Genomic DNA, 23,189 nt, shown 5'->3' on the forward strand with positions numbered 1-23,189 from the left:
TGGAATGACCCTGCTGGAGCAGGGAGGTGGGACCAGATGACCTGCTGTGGTCCTTTCCATCTTGAGCCATTCTATGATTCGGTGAGAGTTGAGGCTGGCAAGGGTATCCCAGGAGCCAGGCACCAGGATATTGAAGTCTCAGCCCTCCAGGGTATTGGAGAGCCAGGACCAGGTCTGCCATCTGCAGCACCTTCTTCCCCCAGGTCAGCATATTGGGAGTTCAGCAAAGATATCCATCCATCCATCCATTTTTCCCTACTGCAAACAAGGCCATGGAACTCTGTGGGAATGTGATGTCACTTTAGTCCTTCAGAAGCTTTTACAGACAGAACACTTCAGACCTAGAAGATTTTATTGGATACTGCTGAATGCCAGCAAACAGGATACCCGAGCAGTGAGCTCAGAGACTCACACAGGCTTCAGCTGAGAGCATGGGCTGTATCTCCCAAGGAGGCCATGCAGCCCTGTGCTATCAGTCTGTTGTTCTTTCCATGGAGCCCGTGGTCAGACTGTAGTAATGCCATGTTTGCATTTCAAGAGTTTTTCTTTCATGTTATCTGGAGGTGTAGCTTTCCTGAACTGCTGCCTGCCTTTACTGGGACGCCTGCCCTCAAGAGAGCAGGTTAATGATCTCTAATCTAGCACTAAAAGCAAATTTGAACAGTGCATTTTTTGCAAAATAGATTATGAGGCAAAAGTAATAAATCAAGAGTGCCAACTTCGCACATTCCTGTGTATTTCAGTGGAACAAATAACTTCTGGTACAAGAGAAGGTAATTATAACAGAAAACAAACAAACAAACAAACAAATCAATTCATCATGCACCACGACAAGTTTGTTCACAGTATTAGAATAAGTTCCAAGATGTAACATTTATACCTGAACCTAGAGGTGCCTGGGATCCCATGGCAGCAGGCCAAGGATACATGGAGGCGTGTTCCCGAGAAGCTGCAGGAGCAGCCACAGTGCATTTGAGCTAAATGAGATCTTCATCCACATTCCAGGGTAATGCTACAACCAACAGATGAGTACTGCAATCGTGCAGAAGGAGCAAAAGTTTAAGAACAGGGCAGTTATTCATAAAGGGCATACAAAGAAGTTACAAGAATTACTAAATAAGTATTAATCATATCAAAATTCTTGTATCGGATTCCCTCTTGTTTAACCAAGTAGTAATTCGAGATATTACTGAATTCTACAATTAAGTAGATTACATTAGTGTGCAACAAAATGTAAAATATGCCAAAAGAAGCCAATTTATATGATTCTGATAGACTGAACCTGTGAATTCATCGCAGAATAACAAAATATTAAGAGTCAAGTATTTTTAATTTGTTCCAGAAATTCATATCAAAGCGCTGACACCAGAATCACATTTTAGTACAGATTAGAATTCACTAAAGGCTATTGTTCAATGCTGAACCATTTTACAGTTGTTATTACCTGAAAATATCAGTAAGATCTAGTAATATTGACATGTAGGTGTAAATTCCCATGGTCAGCTGTCAGTTCCCAGATGCCAAGTGAGAAGGGCAGGACCTTTGCTCTGCTCCTCACAACACCCCTGAGCTAGACCAGGAGAACACAGCTCAAGGGAAAGTGTTGGCGAATTGTCAGGGCAGCATCACTCCCCAGTAACTCCACATCTCAGCTCTTCTCTCTTTCACTTATTCAGCTTGGAGCAGCTTCTGTTACCACAGAGGTGCTTTGGGAAGGTCAAAATATTCAGGTGGGTCAGCATACATGAGACCCACAAGTTGCTGAACGTGTTTTCCACCTTCGACCTCCATTCATTGATCCATTTCTTCTTTGCTGCTTCCTTCTCTCCTGGTTTCTCTGCAAAGTGCTGTAAACTGGAAGAGCACTAAATGCTCTGGTTGTGGATAAGTCATCTTGGAGCCTCTGTCTGCAACAGAACACAAAGTCATGATGCTGTGGAGCAGGGCCTGAAAATAGCTTAGATGTTAACTTTTAAACAGTCTGTGCTCTATCACACTTCAGCAGGACTTCTTCCTTTCTCAGAAGCCTTTGCAGGCGTCAAACCAATACATTAATTCCTTTTTCAAAGCAACACCTTCCCTATTTCCTTGATAAATATATGGAATACTTGAACGGAAAATTCAAAGCACCAAAATTCACAGGATCAGAAGAATTAGGGATAGTATGAACTGATGCATCTTCCAAAGAAAGTGTCATAAGGAAGCCTTTAAAAAGACCAGAGGAATCATCCTTTTGGAGCTCAGGAGCAACACTCAGAGCCACATGCCCATGGGCAACAACAAAACAGAGCTGACACCTTCAGGCTGGAGAAGTCCACAGAAAAATAAAGAAAAACAGCTCTAGACTGAGCCCCAGGGAAGGAGAACTCCCCTTGGGAAATGGACTGCAGACAAACTCCCCCCTTGCACTCCTACATGGCCCCAGTGCAGCTCTGACAGTAAACACAGTGACTGATAATTCAGCCACCAAGATTTCCTGGCCAAGTAAAAAAGTCCAGCCATCCCACCAAAGGAAAGCCGACCTTGATGCTGGGAATGACCTGCTGGGATCATCCTCTCGCCTGAGCTGCACATCAAACACACGTTAACCACCTGAGCACACCTGAAAGAGGAACCTTGGCACAAAGGCGCGAGAATGGGAAGCTGGGGGAAATAAGTCTCAGTCCTCTATCCCTCCAAGCATCAAGAAAAGCTATTTCCATGATTTCAAAAATCTCTACATCTTCCATCTTTTGCTATAATTGAAAAAAACATTGATGGTGCTGTTTATGCCTCCAACAAATGGCTTCTGTGGCTATAGACCCTGCTTCAGTGGATATGAAATCACCTGAAAAGGCTGTATTAACAGTATCCTTTAAATCCTACAGCTTGCTAAATAAAGGGGGAGGGTTTTTTCCCCCCAAATATTTTCAGTCCCACTTCCCCAAAAGTATACACATTGGGCAGCTGCAAAATCAAGATCTTTACTGAGAGCTTTTTCTAACTTCCAGGTTGAAATGCAGCACAGCCTGTATTGGCAGTGATTGCACCTTCTCCATACAGATAAATGCCACATTTTGAAATGGTTATTTCCACTTTGCAGGAAGGAAAATTGAGAAAGGCAAAATGACTTGTCACAACTCTTAAGCAGAATTGATATTGAGCTAGTTCTTCCTAAAATATGTCCTGTATACTTCTAGATCTATTTTACCTTTCCTTGGGAGATAGCAAGCATAATTTTCCTCTGAATTCATAATTCCTCAGAAATTTGGAAAGTCACATTTAATGTTTTCTAAGGTTCAGCATCAGAAAGTTAATAATCTCTATTTAACAGTTTGGTTTAAAGGTTTCCTAACTTGAAAAATTGCAGCCAAGAAAAAAACCCATTTTTTCCCCTTGAGCATCAGTTCCTTCTGTAACAAAGCCAACTTTTGATTTCAAATTGTCTTATCTTCTTCAGAGAATCCAAGGGCTTTTCTTAATGCATCCTACCAAAACCATCTTCCTTGAAAACATAATTATTTGAGTGGTGAGGCAGTCCTTGAGCACTGAATGGGACACAGGATCAGTGGGAAAGTATGATTATTTGAAGACAGCTATTTACTGCATATGCAAAGGCTGCACTAAACACCTGGGGGTGCAAAGGTGCATGACAGCAAGAGTTGTGGTTTGTGGCATTACCTCCCCAGCTCTCCCACTAACATCCCCTGTGGTGATTTATTGCATCTCTGACTGTCTACAGTCACAACTCCATCTAGGGCTGTCCACTGACCACTCCTAATCTCTTCTTGTGTCTTGGCTTTCTCACTTGTAAAAAGCCTGCAAATTTACCACTGTATTTACACTGCAGGTGAATACAGCACTCCTCTGTGCCCAGGTATCACCCTCAGGACTTCTTTGATACCCTACTGGCTCTTGCTGTAGCACGCAGGGGATTTAAGTTCACTGCCTTTGTGGATCACTCCAGCCATATCTGCACAAGAAAACATTGCAGTTCACAGGGTGCCACTCTATCCACGCTGACAACAGCAAGGAGCACTACTGAGCCTCCATGTGATGCTTCACAGTGAATTTGTAGCCTAGAGCACATGAATAAAGCACATTTGGACTTCACCATTTCTTTCTGTTCCAGCTAACGAGATATCACCAAAAGATGGCTGAACAAATTAAATATCTACGGCCTTCAGTACATCCTCTTCCTCAGAAGTTCGTTGACATCTTAAAATATTAACCCAAACCTAATCCCCTGCCCCTCACCACCCTCAAACACTGCCTTACACTTGAGCCAGCAAACAGAGCTCCTGACTACCTCACACCTGTTTTAAATAAATACACAGTCATCCAGCTCAGCCTAGTGAAGCTTCAGGGCTGGGTTCTGCTGAGCTCGGGAGCTGCTGAGCTGGGCTCATCCCTGACCCTGCCCTGGGGCTGGACACCTCCCTCCACCTGGGGATGGCACCGCCTTTAAGAGCTGCCACTGTTTTCTGCAGGGAGTGTTTAAGTGCAGCCTGAGGGGAAAGCATCATTAGACCAGAACTACACTTTGGTACCAAACAGCCCCTCCCAGTCCTGATGAGTTTACACCCTGTACAGGTAAAATGCAGAGGGTGAGGGAGTAGAGATAACAAGGCTGTGAGTCTCCACCTTTCCCTGAATACCCATGGCCTTAATTCCTCAGGTGGAACTGCAGGACCCTGCCTTCGCCTTATCACACGATGTCTCCACCTAAAACAACCTCTTTGAATTTGCTTGAAGGAAAATGCTTTCAGTTTCTTCAGGCCACAGATGGAAGATGCCATTTCTACTGGTCCCTCAGCCCAGCTACAAGCATTAAGAGCAAGGATCATAGAATCATAGAATAGATTGGGTTGGAAAAGACCTCCAAGATCATCAAGTCCAACCGCTGATCCAACTCCAATTACTATATCATGGCACTAAGGGCCAATCTCTTCTTAAAAACCTCCAGGGATGGTGAATCCACCACCTCTCTGGGTAGGCCGTTCCAATGCCTGATAACCCTCTCTGTAAAGAATTTCTTCCTAACATCTAACCTAAACCTCCCCTGGCAGAGCTTGAGCCCATGTCCCCCTGTCCTATTGTTGGTTGCCTGGGAGAAGAGACCAACCCCCACCTGGCTATAACCTCCCTTCAGGTAGTTGAAGAGAGTGATGAGGTCACCTCTAAGCCTTCTCTTCTCCAGACTAAACAACCCCAGCTCCCTCAGCCTCTCCTCATAGGACTTGTGCTCAAGTCCCTTCACCAGCCTCGTTGCTCTTCTCTGGACCCACTCCAGCACCTCAATATCCTTCCTGAACTGAGGGGCCCAGAGCTGAACACAATACTCAAGGTGTGGCCTCACCAGTGCAGAGTACAGGGGAAGGATCACTTCCCAGCTCCTGCTGGCCACACTGTTCTTGATGCAGGCCAGGATGCCATTGGCCTTCTTGGCCACCTGAGCACACTGCTGGCTCATGTTCAGCCTCCTGTCGATCAGCACCCCCAGGTCCCTTTCCGCCTGGCTGCTCTCCAGCCACTCTGTCCCCAGCCTGTAGCGCTGCAGGGGGTTGTTGTGGCCAAAGTGCAGGACCTGGCACTTGGCCTTGTTGAACCTCATCCCGTTGGAACCAGCCCATCTCTCCAGTCTATCCAGATCCCTCTGCAGAGCCCTCCTGCCTTCCGGCAGGTCGACACTCCCTCCCAACTTGATGTCATCTGCAAATTTGCTGATGATGGACTCAATCCCCTCATCTAAATCATTGATAAAGATGTTAAAAAGGACTGGGCCCAGCACTGACCCCTGGGGAACACCACTGGTGACCGGCTGCCAACTGGATGCAGCTCCATTCACCAGGACTCTCTGGGCCCGGACCTCGAGCCAGTTCCTGACCCAGCACAGAGTGCCCCTGTCCAAGCCGTGGGCTGCCAGCTTTTCCAGGAGTATGCTATGGGAGACAGTGTCAAAGGCTTTGCTGAAGTCCAGATAGACCACATCCACAGCCTTTCCCTCATCCACCAGGTGGGTCACCTGATCGTAAAAGGAGATCAGGTTGGTCAAACAGGATCTGCCCTTCCTAAACCCATGTTGGCTGGGTCTGATCCCTTGTCCATCCTGTAGCTGCTGTGTGATGATGCACAGCAGCAGCGGTGGAACCCTTCTGTGGCCATCCTAGTAATGTTACATCTCCATTCAAGTTTCTTCCCCACCTTTCATGGAGTTGCTGATGCCAGCTTAAGGCTTAGAACTTCTCAAGAATCAGTCTGAGCTCTAGGCATATCTGTCAGCCCCTAACAGACCCCTCCCACGACAGCATACGCTGTACTGCCCAGAAAGCAGCACCAGAACTGAGGACAAATTCTTATTGAGCTGAGGGAATCTGCCCAGAGAACAAAACTCCAGAAGAGATGGAGCATACTCAGAGCCTGAGCAGCCTCAGCAGTGCTGGTGGTCCTTCTGACAGGGCCTGGCTTTTACTGGGCAGCTCCTTTCTCCTGTCAATCACTCACACATAAAACCTGAAACCAATTACCCTTAAAAATTAATTAATCACCTTCCCAGGAACCTTTGCTTCCAGTAGTGCTTCCTCCCACTTGCACCAAAGCTATATAAAGGCCAGTAAGTGGTTTTTTTTGTTTTTTTTTTTTTTTATTATTTTTTTTTCTATTGCTGGGAGGGCACTAGCTAGAAAGCTAGCTGGATTTATAGATAGGCATGTGTCATGGTTTGAGACATGTGGGCTCATGTGGGCTTCTAGAGCACAAGCTTTGTGGGTTATCCAGTGTGTATTTCTATTTATTTTTAATTAGCATTAAATGCTTGGCTATTGCTATCTCTGTGTTTTCACAATTAGTAGCTTTTGAAGGTTAGCAGATGGGTAACAGTAAAAAGAAAATCCCTAAGAACACGAACAATCCTGTGAAGACAGTTATTACTTCCATGGTAGACTTTTGTCTTGGTTTTAAGATGTGCTAAAGTTTCACAGAATACTGTAGAGGAATTTCTTTCTATGCTGAGCGTTTCTATGCTGGGTGTTTAAATTGATTGTTTTATGAGTAGATACTATTACTGACAAAAAGAATAGGGTATATTCAGCACTGAAATAAATGTATACATCTTTGAATTAACTGGGAGGTGGGTCAGGACTCTTATCCTCGCTGGAGTTCACTAGTTTATTATGTAGTAAAGAGAAAATGTACAATAGGTCTGGCTAAAGTCTTCTGCCTCCTGCGTTGTTAAAGGTTCACATGGCACCCCACGCACAGTGGAACAGAAGTCCTATAATCTGATTAGTACTCTGCATATAGCTTTCTCAATGTTTATATTAAAACTTCTTTAAAAAATTAGTGTAAAGAGCTGTGTTGGTGCTGCTGACCAGGGAACTTTCTACCTTCTGAACCTCCAGTTTCGATAGGAATTGTGCTGGGGTTGTGACCCCTTGAGAAGCAGGGGCTCCTGTTAACAGCAGCTTTGGACTGACATCACTTGAATGTTGGTATTATTTATCCTGACACAACTAAAACAGGCAATGGTTATGGTAAGGAAATGGTTTAGCTTGCTGCTGTACAATGCACACAATAAAAAGAAAATGGGAAGCTTTAGGGTTTAGGAAAGGCCTAAAGCTGAGATAGGAAACAGCTGAGTTCAGCTACCATTAAACTGTGCACTGGATGGGGGAAATGATGACAACTTATGGCTACTTGTTTGTCAGGGGAGGAAAAAAGGCAATAACAGAAAGATGGTTGGGTATTTCTGAAACTGAGGTAGAAAGAAAAGCTCATAATGGCTTAGAAAAAACTTCTACTTAACTGTTTTCTTTTTGAAAATTTCTGTAGCATCCTGTCTCCTCAAGTTGTTCTTTCTCTTAGCTTCACTTACTACTCTGCTGTCCAAGTTCCTTTGCATTTTCTTAATGCAACTGTAGCACTTCCCCCATATCTTTATCTCATTAAGCATAACTGTTTACCAGTTTTGTCTGAAACAGTAGTTATCACATGTAGTAACCTCCCTTTAACAGACTTTTCTGATGGCTATTTTTGTGTGATGCTAGTTCTTCTTTCTTCCTGCCAGCAAACTGTCTCCCAATTAGATTAAAACTGATACATAGGTTTCTCTCCTGTATTCCAGCTGTCTGTCCTGTTGAGTTTCTGTGTCAGGGAAGGCTAACAAATTAGTGTTAATTTTGTCCTGCAATTCAGTAATAGCTATTATTTAACAATATCCTTTTTGGTAAGGATTGTCTTAATATGTCACAGTGTTGTCTGGCACAGGGTGTAAACAAATTATGTTACTGATTCTGTGCTGATCAAGCAGTGGTACTTTAGTATTTTTCCTGGCACTGTTATCCCAATTAAAACTATCACAAATTTTCTACTGAGCCAGTAACTCCTTTGATTAATTTACTGTTCTCATTAGGAGTGTTCCAGGGTCTGTCTGTCACATTTGTTCAGGCTACGTTCAAAATTGGCCCTAAAAAGGGAATTAAGTCTGCCCTTACTGCAAGAACTGTAATGAAACATTACATCTTATAATGACAATCTGAAAGAGGCACAGACCTACACAAGCAGAGAGATGAGAAGGGACTTGCATGTCTTCTTGGATTTAACAGCAGAAGATTGTGTTTGGCTGTTGCTGTGTCATTTAATTGAATCAAAAGATGGTCTTGGCGTCACAGACTAGTGGAGGCTGGAAGGAACCTCTGGAGATTGTCTAGTCTGACCCCCCTACTCAGAGCAGGGCTACCTCGAGCTGGCTGCTCAGGGCCATGTCCAGCCAAGTTCTGAATAAATCTTCAAGGCTGGAGACTTCAGTTTCTCTGGACAACCTATCACAGTGGGAAAAATATTTTCTTGAGCTCAAATGGGATTTCCTGTATTTCAGCTTGTGCTCGTTGCCTCTTTTCCTTTCCCTAGGCACCACTGAGAAGAGGTGGCTCACCCTCCTTTACTCCATCTTAAAGAAAGATTCTAGTAACCATTCCTAGGTGTATAAATAACATCCTGGTTAGTACCAAATTCTAGCAAGGTGTGTGCATGTGGTTCCATGCTTTGTGAACACAGCTCTGCAGGAGACCTGCCTCCTTTCAGCTGGGCGGTATGAAGGTGGGCTTGCTCTCGCTATCAGGTCCTTAACCCCAGAACATACTGGGTGCCAGAAGGAGTCCTGTGCTACCCTTTCGTGTTTAGATACTGATCCTGCTTTCAGAGTAATAGACTAAAATACTTCTTAGCTTTAGTGTTAAAAGTTGCTGAAGTGAGGCAAAAAGTAATTAAAATTAAGTCTTCATATCTTGGTCCTCTACTTTTACGCTCCCTTCCTTTTTAATCAAAATGACGTTCCCAGAACTTTGCTTGGTATTACCGAGTTGCAGCAGTAACCACCTGTGAATATTCATTATTTGGCCATATCTAAAGGAAGATGGCCCCACATTATAAAACATCAAGTTGCAATTAGAGGATATAGTGTGCAGAAACTTCCCCAGTGCAGGCTGGTCTGTATCTAAAAACACTGCGTTAACCTGGACTTCAGAAAAGGCCATCAAGTCATTTCTGCTGGCTCTGTAATCCCAGTGGTTATTTACCTGAAGCAGACTTCAGATGACTGGACACAGCTTTGTCTGACATGATTCAGAAAGGTCAAGGTCCAAGACAGGTGGTGAGCCAGCCTGTGTGGCAGCACTGATGTCCTGGGCTGGGATGTTCCCTTTGCAGGAGGAGGCCTCAAATGGCTCCTATTAAACCCCTAATTTGAGACTCTCCCATGCCCAAATGTAATGCAAATCTGCTGTCTTGTTTTCAATTATGGACGACAGAAGGATGAAATGTAAGTTTAAGGAAATAGTTGTAATAAGTACAGCTCCAGAGACTTGCGTTGACTCTGAGTCAGCTTATGTCTTAAACTGCTTTGAGGCCTCGAAGTTACGACCCAGCAATTTAACACTTGGGTTTCAAGTTAAGTTAACTTTCTTAGATGAAAAAGGGGTCTGGAAGCACAAGTTTGGTAACTGCTAAACCAGTTGAAGACTGGAGTCATCGATACATGAGATTTTTAGTCGTGCTTGCAGCTGTGATGCAACTTGTCTACAGGGAAATAAAGTGAGGGAAGATATTAATGTCTTCTTTTCAGCATTTGCATAAGCTACAAGATTTGTTCTATGCTAAGGATGGTGAAACTTGGGTGCTTGATTTGTGCTTAAGAACCCCATGTGTCAACCACAGACTTTAAAAGCCACTCAAAACCATAAAGGTGACTTTGTTTTTTAATTCAGCTGATCAACAATGTGTGCTCAGTTAATTGTTGAGCATCCATCACTTGTGGAATTGGTGGTCCTAAGTACCCAGAGATCAGCTGCTAAGGTTCCCGAGTTTTAGGTTACCCTTTGATTTTGTAGGGTTTTTTTCCTTTGTGTTAATTCTGTTTTCCTGTATCTTGTCGGATTGTGTTCCAAAATGTGTTAGAGAGTATGGAAAAAGAGACTATATGGAAGAACTGTGTCTTTACAGGAATATTGTGGGAAAGCAAACTAAAACAAACCAGCTACTAATTCTCATTTTTAACAGAAGATGGGACAGTGCCTTTTGGTGTCAATTTTTGATGGCTAGCAGTTATCTGTAGCAAGTTCGAGGAGACAAGTGGTATGCCAAAAAGGGTAAACCTCTGTGGGAAGAAGTTCTGATTTGTCTAGACAGAGCTTCCTTAACATAATGTGGATGATTGTTTCCTAGCCTCCTGCAGGCTACCAGCTCAGAGCAGCTACAGCCACAGTGTATTTATGCCTGTTAAACCAGAAGTTCTGCCTATTGTTTTTCCTGCCTTCCTCGCTTTCCACTGCTCTAGTCCAGCTATGTTATACCAGGCCATTAAACATTCAGCATCCAGAATGTCTAGACAGGCTGAAAGACTGTCTGCACTCCCTTTCTCAGAGTCAACTTTCCTAAGAACTAAAAGGCTCTTTGGAAAGCAAAGGTGGCAGAGTTCCTAGTATGAGACACATCTTCAGGCTGCCTTCTGAGAGAGCACAGAGTAACACGCTCTGGTAGGGAATTCTAGCAGTGCACAGAATTCCTGTGCAAGCCTCCCGCTGCTTCCCAGAGAGGCTTCAAGCCTTTGACAATTATTGCTAATGTCTTAAACAGCTTGCACTTATATTCTAAGGATACCAGACTACATAGAAATGTACTCTGTTAGCTGGCAATGTTCTGCTGAAATAACAGAGGAAAGAACTAAAGTGGGACTTCCTTGCCACAGAAGATGGGAAAGGCCTTTTTGAGGCAGAAGGGGTTTCTGTTTAGGGACCTGGGGACCAAGAGAGACACTTTGCTGTGTGTATCTGCTAGTTTTGGCAATATTAGACAAATAAGCAAACAAAAGAGTCAACTTGTTTTTTTTTTTTTACACATAACCTTTGTTTTCTTCAGTGCTGACTTGAGTCACTCTCTGTATAGTAAGAAGCAGCTCCCCCTTCCCTGGGTGGCTGAAGAAACCTTGTGCTAACTCTCTTAACTTCCAGCAAGGGAGAACATCATCCTTGGGAAGTGCTTAATAACCTGGGCTCTTTTAGAGGAAAGTAATTTTTGGTATATTAGGTGAGCCCTCCAAGAACAGAGATCAACAAAGCCTTCAGACTGGGAACCAGTGTTTTGAGAAGCAGCATGTGAGGAAGATGCCCAGATCAAAGAGGACAAACAACTGAATATGAGCACCCAATAACTTTTTTTAACTCCAATTTTGCTTCCTCTGTTAATGAGAATAAAAAGTAGGCGGCAGACTTAATGCCACTCCAAGTCATATAGCGTTAACAGAAATCTGGTTACAGAGTTCAGTGCATGAAAGTGCTGAAAAAAATTTGGGTTAGAGCTAGAAATCTACCATGAAGCATTTAGGGACTAGAAAAACGTTTCAAGAAACTTGCAGGTTAATTTATCAGGAGATGGAAAGGTGACTTATGCATGCATAAGTCCTCGTGGAGAGATAATGAGTGTGAAAGAGCTCTTTAATCTATCACTTAGAGCACAGTAGGAACCAATGACTGGAAACTAAAGGCAAATTCAAAGTTTAAAAGCATGGGCCTAGTTTTCTATAGGGAAAAACAATTTACTGATGAAAATTAAAAACAAAGTCGATGTTCAGATGCCTTCAAATCAATACCCTTTGTTGGCAACACTGCTTCTAGAAAACAAAGGTTATCTGACTCAACACATGAATTAATGATTTCTGTGTCTTGGGTTTTAAGTTGGATGAAACTATAGTCCCTTCCTGTTCTAAAATATATGGAAGGAGATCCTTTTCCCCAGTTCGGGGGAGAATGCAGAGAGAGGACAATTCTTGGGAGAAAAGGAACTCAAGTAATGAGGACACAGAAAGCATTGCTCCAAGGGGGGGAGGGGAACCAACATCAGGACACTGTCTAATAAAACAGCTTCCTTAATGCATTTGTTGGTCAGCAGTTTTGACTAGACCTGTCTTAGAATGAGCAAGGAAAGCATAGTGGGGTCAGCTGTCTAAAGGCTAATTTTGGGTTGTACATGGGAATTGCTATCCTGGCTCACAGGAGTGTTCCCCCTGGATAGCTCTCCCAGCTAATTGTAGTGTGCTGCCCTGGGAGAGAAAGAAAGGGAAACCTGAATAGCCTGGTGTCCTTTGCTGGCAGCCTTTGAGTTGCTGGATAATGTACGATGTAGTCCTTCAGCTCTTGGTACTGATTAGGCTCCTCTCAAGCTCTGTGTGGGGTTTGGCCTCTGCATTTCAGTAGAGTTGGATGTAATAAAAGGAATGGAAAGGTCTAGAAAATATCCCCTAAGGAATTGAGGTTATTTATTCAAGGGATGATTTAATAGCTTAAGTACTGGTTTTGGGGTTTTTTTGACATTGTTGTGAAGGAAGTTAACGCTTTTCCTTCCAAGCTTGGTGGAGGCAGGATAAAAACTCCAGAATACCCCTTGACTCAGCTTAACTTTGATACAAGGAAAAGCTTCCCAGTAGGATAATGAAAGGCTAGTAAACATAGTAAGAAAAGGTGTGTAATCTCTGTTAAAAGGCTTCAGGAACAGGTAGGACAAGACATCTGCCCAAAGGGCATGAGGTGATCCTAGTTTCGTTGTGCAGCAGATAAATTTGGGGTCCTTTCCAGTTCAAAGATATGGGGGTTTTTTCCACCTCTTTTGGGCTGATGGTCATGGGCTGCTGCACTGCTTAGCTGGCTGGAGACTGTGACTTTCTGCAAATGGATATTGTGCTGAACAAGGCTCTAAGTGTTGCCAAAGAATGTATATCTCCTTCATTTTAAGTAAAATCTATCAGCCAGTTCAAAAGGCAAACATTGTTTCCTGATAAAATGCAGCTGGTGTGCACATGAGCTTAGTCAGCAGACTATAAAATAGCATAAGCTTTCCATAGGGATCAGAAACATCAAAAGCACAAAGTGTATTTTAAAAAAAAAATCTCTAACAGATTGCTATAATTATTAAATGTGACGCATCACAAGTAGTGATGGAATATAGCTGAGATGACACTACCCAGACAGGAAGGAATAATATGGCTTTGGTCTGTGTCTCTGTGTACAGATTTCAAATCCCAGAGAGTGGATCATCAGATACCAGAGTATGTGAAGCCCATCTTTTAAAATGGGTTTGCTCCCAGGAGAGAGGCATATATTTACTAAAACATTCATTTGCAGCTTTTGAAGAAGTTAACAGCTTTAATGCTGTTCTACTTGGGAACAGGGGAAAATAACCTATGTCAACTTGTCCAGGGGACTGCCCTGCTGGGCTGTACTGGTGTGGTCACACTTTTAGATACAGAGTAATGCTTGCAGGTCCAGTACAACACGTCAGACCTCTCTCTCTGTGGCTTATCATAGCAGACACAGGGAAGTGACAGGGGCAGCAGAGTTGCTTTGTGAGAGCCTCGTGGGTGCTCCTGATGAGCTGGAAATCAGCTCCTCTATTGCCTCAGCTTGCGCTTGTGGGGCTGCATTTCGTATGCTTTCAGCTCCAAATGGAAGCAATAAGGTAGGATGGACATATGACTGCTGCCAGGAGAAAATCTCAGATGGAGCTGTTCTGAACTTTCCCCTTCCTCTTTAGATCACATTTCCCTTCAGGAAAAAAAAAATCCTAAGGGGTGCTCTTATGTTTCTGGTAAGAAGGAATTAGAGGCACTTAACCCATTGCAAGCCATTAAAAATTGATAAAACAAATCAATAGTGATTGCCTTTTCACGACAAGCCTTTTCACTGCATGGTGAATTTTCTTTAAAATAGGAAGCAGAGTATCCTTTTAATGTTTGTACTTTTAATCAAATTAATTGGATTCTGTCTGAATTGCCTGGTGCAGTCAAAACAGGCTAGTGCTGCAGTGATGAAAATGCTCTGGCTTTATATTGACAGGGCTGTTCTGAGTTGCTTTTGGTGTTTTGTCCCAGCCTTATTTGCTTTTCCTGACCTATAACTCACAGAATTAACAGTGCTAGACTTCATTCTTTTGTAGTCTTAGGAGGAAAAAATCCATGGGCCTGTTGTTGCTTACTCATCTTGCAAAGATTTCCCTCTACTATGTAGTGCAGTCATCCTACAACTCCAACCAGATGCCTTTTTTAATTCCAAATTCCACACTGCTTAAAATGCAGAGCTAACTGAAATTGTCAGGGCCCTGAAAGTTGGTAAAATGACTCCAAGAAACCCCCTAAACCATGAATTTTACATCATGTTGCTGTTTGTGTTTTCAGGTTTTGCATTTGCAGGTGTATCTCTGAACATGAGGGGAAGAAATGATTCAAAACTTAAGGACTTTATTCATATAGAAGCAAGAGCTTTAAAAGGAATGTCAGACTGTGTGTAATAAAACTGTGAGAACAACAGTGATTAAACATGCCAAATGAAGGGAAAAAAAAGGCAGAAATATCAATTTAAAACTATTTGTTTTTTCATTAAGTTGGATGCTTCATGTGACTAATTTGAAATGTTAACAAATATCACAATAACACTTATGAAAAAGATAAACATATGGCCTCTTGGCATTCTGTCTGTCTGTGTGTTGGGGAAAAAAAAATAGCTTAAGACACAGCTGTGTTAGATACTGTCATAGCTTAAGACAGCCCATTGTTGTTGTGGCAGTTTGAGCTTTGCCTTGTTCCCTGGGGAGGTGCTGTGCTGGGAGGCTGAACACACATGGGAGCAAGAAGTGGCATGTCCAGAATTCTGTGCAAAAGCTTCAGCTGCTTTGAGTTCATAGAATGTCCACAGCATTGCCCAACACTCTCTCTCAAATGAAATCTCATTAAGGCAGAAGGACTACTGGGCTGTTTAGAGATCAGAACCTACCTTTGCTGTTGCTTCATATGAAAGACAGATGAGGAGTTAAATATTTGAAAGTAGCATGAACCATGAATTTCAGCCATATTAGTTAATAATCATACCAGCTTAGAAATGGTTATTTTCACCCATTCTGTATTTTGTTGTTTCAACAAGTAAACTGGCATCACCTGTTCTGTGTTCTAATACCAAAATCACAAATATGTGACATGATTCAGTAACTGAGAGAATTCTGTATTTTTTCAAGTTGTTCTATATTTGAGACTCCTCTAGAATAGATTAATACAAATCAGCAAAGTTAAGAAAAGCTCAGCACTGTGATTAACCTATATGCATTTTTAACATAGGTGATGCTGTCTTTGGGGAGCACATCCTCTTAATATAGGGAGCTGAATCCCTCTCTCAGAAACTAGCTCATGTCTTCCTAAATGTGGCTCAATTGCTATTTGCACATCTGCAACGTAATTGAGATGTTGGTTTACCTGTAAAAGACGTTGAAGTTAAACACTGATGTTTGTATACACATATTGTATTATATCAAAGAAGTTAGGTGGCCTTTACAAATGACTCTCCAAACAGTGCTAAAACTATTTACAAGAACTTTTTAACTACATTAAGTGGCTTTTGGAAGGAGTGTCAAAAATATCCCATAATGAGATACCTGGAAGTCTCCTCCTTACATAACTCCTTAGATAAAAATAGGCAGACATATGAGTAAGACACACCAGGTTTGAATAAGTACATGGCATGGATTTAATTGCCATGTTGCTCTACTTCTGCAGTGCAGGAGCATGGATTATCATTATGTGTGAACTGGAATACAGGGAAGTTCACGTGGCATCCCTGTGTCTGTCTGCTGGGGGCCCAGCAAACAGCACCCAGCTTGCTGCACTGAATTAAGTCTCAAAACATTCTATGAAATAAAGTTTAATCTTCTTAGCAAGGTAAATTACTCTTAGAAGCCATCTGCCTTTACCCCTTAAAAAAATGCTTCTTTAAATGTAAATTTAGCTTTCCACCAGAGACAGTATTGCCATGGCAACAAACGCAAGAAAAATAAATGTCTTGCTACAAAATAAGGAGTGGTTTTCTTTTAAAACATACTCCATATGAAATAAAATATGCAGCTATGGAATTATTATATACATGATCTCAGACAGTAAAAAAGAGTATCAGTTTTTTCCTGGAATGGTTCTCTGAGCTTGTACCAAACACACAATTGCTTGTGGTGAACAAATGTATTGTATACTTAATTTCACGTGCTGTAAAGTGGAACTCTCATCTTGCAGTTTGCTCTGGAGGGACTGGAATGCTACAAACTTCAGTGCAGCGTCAAGCAGGCAGCAGGAGTTTACAGAGCTGGAGCCTAAAATGTAATCTCTCCCAGGTAATTTATATTACAAATGCTTTGCTGTGTGAGTTTGCTCTGTACAGTCTGCCACTGGAGGGGTTTGTTATTCAGAGAGCATAGAAGTAGTGGCTCAGATTTTTCTTTTCATTGAATGAAAGGAAGAACGCATTCAGGTTAGGCCTGTTTCAAAACTGAGATTGATGAATGGTGTACTTTAAATTGCTCACAAACAAATTCCTCTCTACCTCTTCCTGCATCAGTAACCCCTTTCAAAGGTCAAGTTGAGGAGACACCCAAGATGGGCAATATCATTATTTGCAAGACCAAAATTCCTACATGGTTAAAAAATTTTTATAATGTATACTTTCCCATTTCAGGCTTCAAATTTCACAATATCCAACTATAGCAAGAGTTTTCAAACGTTGTCATTGTTGAAATGTTCCACGATTGTTTATTCACCCTCTTTCTTTCCCTTCTCTTGGCCTTTTGACTGCACATGTGTTTGAAGGCTGCAAGGGAGTGAAGATACCTGTGGCTGGGTTATACCCGTTGGAGAAGGTGAGGAATTCTGGTGCTTGCCTGTGGAACAGAAACCATCCTGCACTCACCTCGCACCTCTCATCTGAATAAGGCAGTCAGTAGTTTACAAAGATTAAGCTCTTTCTTCTTGCTGTATGGCAGGCAGGGAAACTGCACATTATCTTCACTTAAAGACCTGTTAAAGAACTAATTTCTGCTACAGATGGTGATGCTGACTTTGGATGTCACTTACTGTGAGAGTCAGCAGGAGCAATACTGAAACAGTAACCTGCTCTTTCCCTACCTTAGCTGCCTTAGTGGCACCTTCAGTGGCATCCATATCTGTCGCTTTGGTATTACTCTGTAACTTGTGTTGAAATCAGAGGAGTAAAGTTGAATGTTTCCAGCGATGGCACGGGCAGGACTTCGCACAACCTCCTCTCCTGAGAGAAGATGAAGAGTCAGTTTTAGCAAAATATTGTCCTTTTATGTGTGCAACAGTTCTGTAGGAAGTGTAAAGCTGGTATGCGGGGATGGATTGCAATGGATTAGGCAATCTATCAGGGAGCAGTCAGCTTCTCCTGCATGTCCCGACCTGCCAGACCTTGAGCTCGGCAGGAATACCTGGAGAGGGTCGTGCTGTGGGCTCTCCTGCTGTTCTGCCTTGGGCAGCAGCTGATAACAAGGTGTGTAGGGAAGGAACAAAGGTAACAGGATGCACAGGCACTAATCCTTCCAACAGGTATTCTGCTGCTCACCCGAAGTCTTGGCTTACCTGCACATAGCAATCTGCCACCGCCCAAGGATGTGTCCTTAGACAGCCTTTTGTACCGAGTGCTCGTCAACAAGCGCCTTCCCGGGGCGATTCAGGGGGTGCTGGAGCCCAGGGATCCGCTGCCCCCCGCTCTGCTCCTCCTTATGGAGGGCTCCAGCCGGGCGACACACAGCACCCTCATCTAACCCCTCCAGCACCATGTCCCACCACACTGAGGTGACTTCAGCGGGTGACACGGAGGTTTTGGTGAGTCTTACAGCAAACGTAAGCGCATGGGCGGGCACAGGGGAAAAGCCAAGCCAAGGAGTGAGTATCTCCCACACACACACACTTCTCACCGCAGTCGGGCACCTCCACCCCCTCACACACGGCGACGTCCCCTCAGGGCCGGGCCTCCCCTCCCGCCCCGGCCCCGCCCCGCGCATGCGCACAGCCGCGGATGCCGCGGGCGGGGCGGGGCCGCGGCCATTGCGGCCCGGGCAGCTGAGGGGACGCGCTGCTGCCGCCGCGATGGTGTCCTGGATGATCTCCCGGGCGGTCGTGTGAGTGCCGGGCTGGCGCGGCGGGAGGCGGCTCATCTCCCGCGGCGGGGGGTGATCCCGGGGGAGGCGGCGTCCCTTTCTTCCTTCCCGCGGTCCCCCGCAGCCGGGCACCCTGCGCGCCCCTTGAGCGTTCTGTGCCTCGGAGAGTCCTTGTGCGCCCCGAAACTCCCGCAAAACCGCACCGGGTTCCTGGCGAGCACAGCTCGTCCTTCCTGGTCGCTCCGTGTTTCTCCTGCTCTAAGTGCGAGTTTCCTGGGGCTGCAGAACCGACAAACTCGGTCTGCTTGTGCCTGTCACACCGTTGCTTGTAAATTGATGTAAAGTAACCTGTAAATCTTTTTAGCTTGTGGCCGATCATAACCTATGAAATCTGGTTGCTCTCTAACTCATGGCAGAGCTGAGAGGGCTGTGAGAAGGGCGGCGAGTGCGGGATGGGGGTGTGTGGTCAGTACGGGTCACCAGCTGATGAACAGGTACTCTGGTAGTCTTGTCTTTTTGGTCTACTTTGCGTTCTGGGCTTCGTAAAGTCGAGTTTTTGGCAGCCAGAGAGGCAAGCTTTCTCAGGTGGGAGGTATCACGTTACACGTTGTGTAAGTTCTGTTTGAGAAAGAGTAATAAACTGCAGTGCAGCCTCCGGTATTTTTCACGGGCATTGTGCTGTTCCTTCGTGAAACTGGTGGGTTATTGCGCTCATTTGAATAATGTTCCCTCATAAACGTTGAGTAGGATTTGGGCAACAGTCTTCCTCGAGCTGAGATTTGCTGAGTTTTTGCCAGGCAAATGAAGCGAATCTGCGCACAAAGCAGTCCAACAAACATCCGAATTAGCGTAAAGTATGTGGCAGGAGTGTACGACCCAAAGCAGGGTGTAATAATAGGATTTCCATGTTTCGTTGGTGACAAACATTCCCGCCTTAGGATGCCTGGTGTAATTTCATCTGAAAACTTTGTTGTCAGGAAGCCCTCTCAAACCACCACGGAGGTTTTTTGCTGCTGCAGCCCACTCACCTAGATAAGCAGCAGTCCTCTCCCTTGCTGCCACCCCCTTGCGATTTGTCACGTAATTGAAACTTGCAAAGTAGAGCATCGCGTTCTCAAATTGGCAAAGGACGATGCCGGTTTGGAAGAGAGAGGCTGTGGGAAGAACTGCTGTTGGTGCACTTTGTCAGTGTGGTCTTCCCATGGGCAATACACAGCGCCAGAGGCAAGAGGCATAAGCTTACTTTCTGTACATGAGTTGGGGCTGCTGAACCTGTTTCTGCCTCCTTATGTAAGAGCATCGACCAGAAAATTCTTATTTTAACAACTTAGACTGTGTTGGTTGAAAGGGAAATCACAGCAACGCTGAGCATCTCAATTTGTGATGACCAGATTCTTGTATAGATAGCTGTTTTTTTTCCCCTGACATGGATTTCTAAGGGTTGTATTTGCATTTTGAGGATTAAGTTCTCTGTGAGCCTAACCAATAGCACAGGGAATGAAGAGAACAGCTGCTGCTCTCCACAGATTTATTGCAAAAGGCAATAAAGGGTAATGTACTGTGCAGTTCCATGTAGTTTGGTTTCCTGGTTGCCACTGGTCACTCACTTGTGTGCCCTAATTATTTTTGCTAAAAATGGAGTCCTTAATGTTATTTATAGATCCTTTCCACCTTCTTGTGGCCTTGTCTCCTAGTTGTGGGACTTAAATAGTTTGCCAGTGTTCAACTTCCCAGGAAGGGGAAAGTGTTCAATGAGAACTTGGACGGCTTTGAGACTATTGTTTAACTTTGCTTAATGAAGTGAAATTCGTGTTGAAACGGAAGGTGAGAGGTAGCACAAAAGTAGATGTGGTGTGACATTGGAGGTCTAAATTCAGTGGTGTTGAGAGTGTCCTCCTTGCCCTCTTTCCTCAGTGTCCATTATGCCATCTTCCTCTTTGATCTGTTCCCCTTCCTGGTCTCTTTCCAGACATACCTGTTCCAGTGACTTTGTTTCTCTGACTTGTGTGTTAGGACTTTGGAAGGTGTGTACTGCCTTTGCCTCAAATGCCATAAGAAACATGGAAATATTTTTAACCACTATGTAGCTGTGGAGACCTGGGGTTCTCCCTTGTTTCTGTAGCGTTTTAATTCTGGTGTGGTGACTTTGTGTCTGTGAGAGCTGTGGGTATCTCACACTGTCCCTATGTTGTGTGTGGGCAGCCGTCAGGAGTACCTGTGGTCTTGACTGCTGATGGCAAGGAGCAGCAATTGTTCTGGCTGTGGCACGGTTCTCCTCCTCTGACCGATCTACTATTTTTCAGGGCCAAAAGAGCAGCAAAATATTAATTCGTAGGTGTGTGGCAGTGCCCTCTGCTGACTTCTGACGTGGGGGCTTGTCCTGACATGCATGTCCCGAGCAAACCACCCTCTGATGCAGTTTGAGACTTTGCAATTTGGGATTCATCAACTCCACTAAAAGAGTTTGGTTAAAGCTTTAAGGAACTAGGGAATGGAGCTAGTAGAGAATTAGAATTCTTAATTGCATGTGAATTGTCTTGAGGACTCATGCACAGGAAACAGGGAGTGGTTCGAATTCACTGTTCCACATACTGATCTTTGTTTTAATGAAATCGTTTCCCTTTGCCCTGTAAATTCTTTTATACTTAAACACTTGAACTTGTGAAATACCTTGTAGTAATTGGGTATCTTCTCCTTTCTGTCAAGAAGCAGAAGACTTGAAGCACATAATTAAAACATCTTTTAATTTTCAAGTTTTGTGTCAGTGGGTTGCTGCTGTAGTAGGTACAGGTCGTTATTACTTCTAAAACACACTGGCTATTGCAACAGTTTTTGGAATGTTTACTGCAGGGTTTTTCCTTTTTTCCCCATACAAAACCAACAAGAAAATAGTAATTTCTTTTAGAGTCTCAGAAAACTCCTCGGAGTGGTAAATCTTGTCAAGTTCTTAGTCCCTAATGGTGGGAATAGCTTTTCAATTTGTGGCTGCCCATCTTGTTAACTTCAAGTAGAGCTTGGACTTGACTTTTAGTCTGCTTTGATTGCTCATTCTTCTCATTTGTAAGGTCTGAGCAATTGTGTACACATCAGTTGCTGAGACAGTATTTAATAGTAAACACGCTGAGTACTTGTCAGTCACAGCCTGGTATGGATGAGATCAGACCATCCTTTTGTGCCAAGCAAAGATGTGAAGCATCCCAAATACCAAGTAGATGGCCATTTTGTACTTGCAATCTGTTAGAGCAGACTGTCTGCTGTAATCTGTTAACTTTTTCCCCCTCCTCACTTAAAAATGAAAGTTCCCCCATCTGTGTTGCTTTGCAACACTCTCTACCCTCATGTTTAAGTACATGGTTTGTTGCCAGTAAAGTTGGTCAGCATCCATCAATGTTGGAAGGGAGAGCTGCAACGGTCCACGGGAGAATGTCTTTGTCTTGAGTATTAGTAGTTAGTTTTCTGCATGTACAGAAAACCCCCGTTTTAGAGCCTTGCAACGAGCAAAAGATGTACAGGTAAAAGATTCAATAAGCATTCCTTGGTTCTGATATTAGAGTATAACTGTAAATAGGTTAAGCTGGACAGAGACTGTCTGGGGGACTCAGGTGACCTGAAGGTAGGTATTAGTCTCTGTCAGCCTTTGCTACTTTACAGATGGGAGCTGTTTCTTTCATGGTAGTTTCCAAGGCATTCTCTTACTCTATTTTTAATACTTTTTTTTTTTTTTTTTGGTTTGACATTTCGAGCTGCCCCTAGAATTACTAGACATGTGAGAACGTGTGGCTGAAGCCATAGCTTCTGTGTTGATTGGATTGCTGTCAGGAATATCTGGTTTAGAGTGTAGATGTTGTTTTATGTAACAGTGTATGCTCTGTTTGTAAAACTAGATTGTGTTTTGTTCTTAGAATACAATTTTTAAACTAAAAGCATGAAGGACAAAAATATTTACCCTCTTGTTTGCTAATCAACCTGCTGTCAAACATGTTGTCTTGAAACTATCACAGTTCATCAGATGGAATTAAGTAGCAATACTACCACGTGTTGTGTGGAAGAATAGCCTAATCTTCAAATCAGAAGGGCCATTTTTGGGAGAGGTTTTTTTTTTTTTTTTTTGACTTGTCTGTAGCCTGCTCTCCTGTCAAGATGGTTCCAGCTGAAGGACAAGGGATGTTGAACTGCTGCTGATGCTGAATTTCTTCCTGCATCCTTCCAGTTTAAAGGCCTGTAAATTACTGCTGCACCTGTGGGGAAAAAGGAGCCGCTGTCATCGTGTGAGGGACTGAGATGGAGAGATGTGCTGAAATGTCTGTCTCATCACAGAACTGGAAAGACTCAGTCACCACGTATCAGTTATCCTTGGCATCTCATGCTATGCTTAACAAGATCTCACTGGCCTGTTGCTGCGAGGGACCATCCTGCCCTTCACCCTCTGCTCATTCACTTCCCACAGGGTCCAAAAGTTGCCCTGTGGCCACAGGGTGAGCCTGGTTGTTTTGTCAACCCGAATGAAAATGAGCATTGACAGAAGTTGATCTTTTGTTGGTTGCAGTGAACCGCAGCAGCTCATGCTGTGTAGTTGCTAGGTGAGTGCTGTGTTGAGCATGGAAGGTTGCAGGACAAAACCAGCATTGTTTTCAGCCTCAGCTTATGACCAGGCTGGTTAAAACTACTCTGAAACTACATTCTTCCCTTGCACGTTGCTGGTTATTCTTTCTTGCAGTGAAACTAGTTCCAGTAATAAC

The 23,189-nt window shown here is 43.7% G+C and overlaps 1 protein-coding gene and 1 long non-coding RNA gene across 5 annotated transcripts in view; one reads left to right on the plus strand and one right to left on the minus strand.

Annotated features, from left to right (window-relative positions):
• Nucleotides 1-1,311: 1,311 nt before the first annotated feature.
• Nucleotides 1,312-18,307, minus strand: LOC113959343. 2 transcript variants are annotated; one of them, XR_003531791.1, is made up of 3 exons: nucleotides 17,930-18,307; nucleotides 17,459-17,597; nucleotides 1,312-1,907 (listed from the first exon to the last, which is right to left on the minus strand). It is a non-coding gene; the product is annotated as an uncharacterized LOC113959343 (long non-coding RNA). The 2 variants fall into 2 exon arrangements; XR_003531792.1 differs by having other exon boundaries at nucleotides 18,257-18,296.
• Nucleotides 18,308-18,378: 71 nt separating this feature from the next.
• The window catches only part of REEP3 (receptor accessory protein 3), a 37,042-nt gene continuing 32,231 nt past the window's right edge, over nucleotides 18,379-23,189 (plus strand). For all 3 annotated transcript variants that reach the window (XR_003531775.1, XM_027668282.1, XM_027668283.1), the window contains exon 1: nucleotides 18,379-18,471. Coding sequence is in view for 2 of the 3 variants with exons in the window: in XM_027668282.1 (XP_027524083.1) it covers nucleotides 18,440-18,471 (32 nt within the window). In the remaining variant the exon portion in view is untranslated. The remainder of the gene's footprint in view (nucleotides 18,472-23,189) is intronic.

This window comes from Corapipo altera, unplaced genomic scaffold, assembly GCF_003945725.1.
Source record: "Corapipo altera isolate COAL_440 unplaced genomic scaffold, ASM394572v1 254, whole genome shotgun sequence".
Classification (NCBI taxonomy): domain Eukaryota; kingdom Metazoa; phylum Chordata; class Aves; order Passeriformes; family Pipridae; genus Corapipo; species Corapipo altera.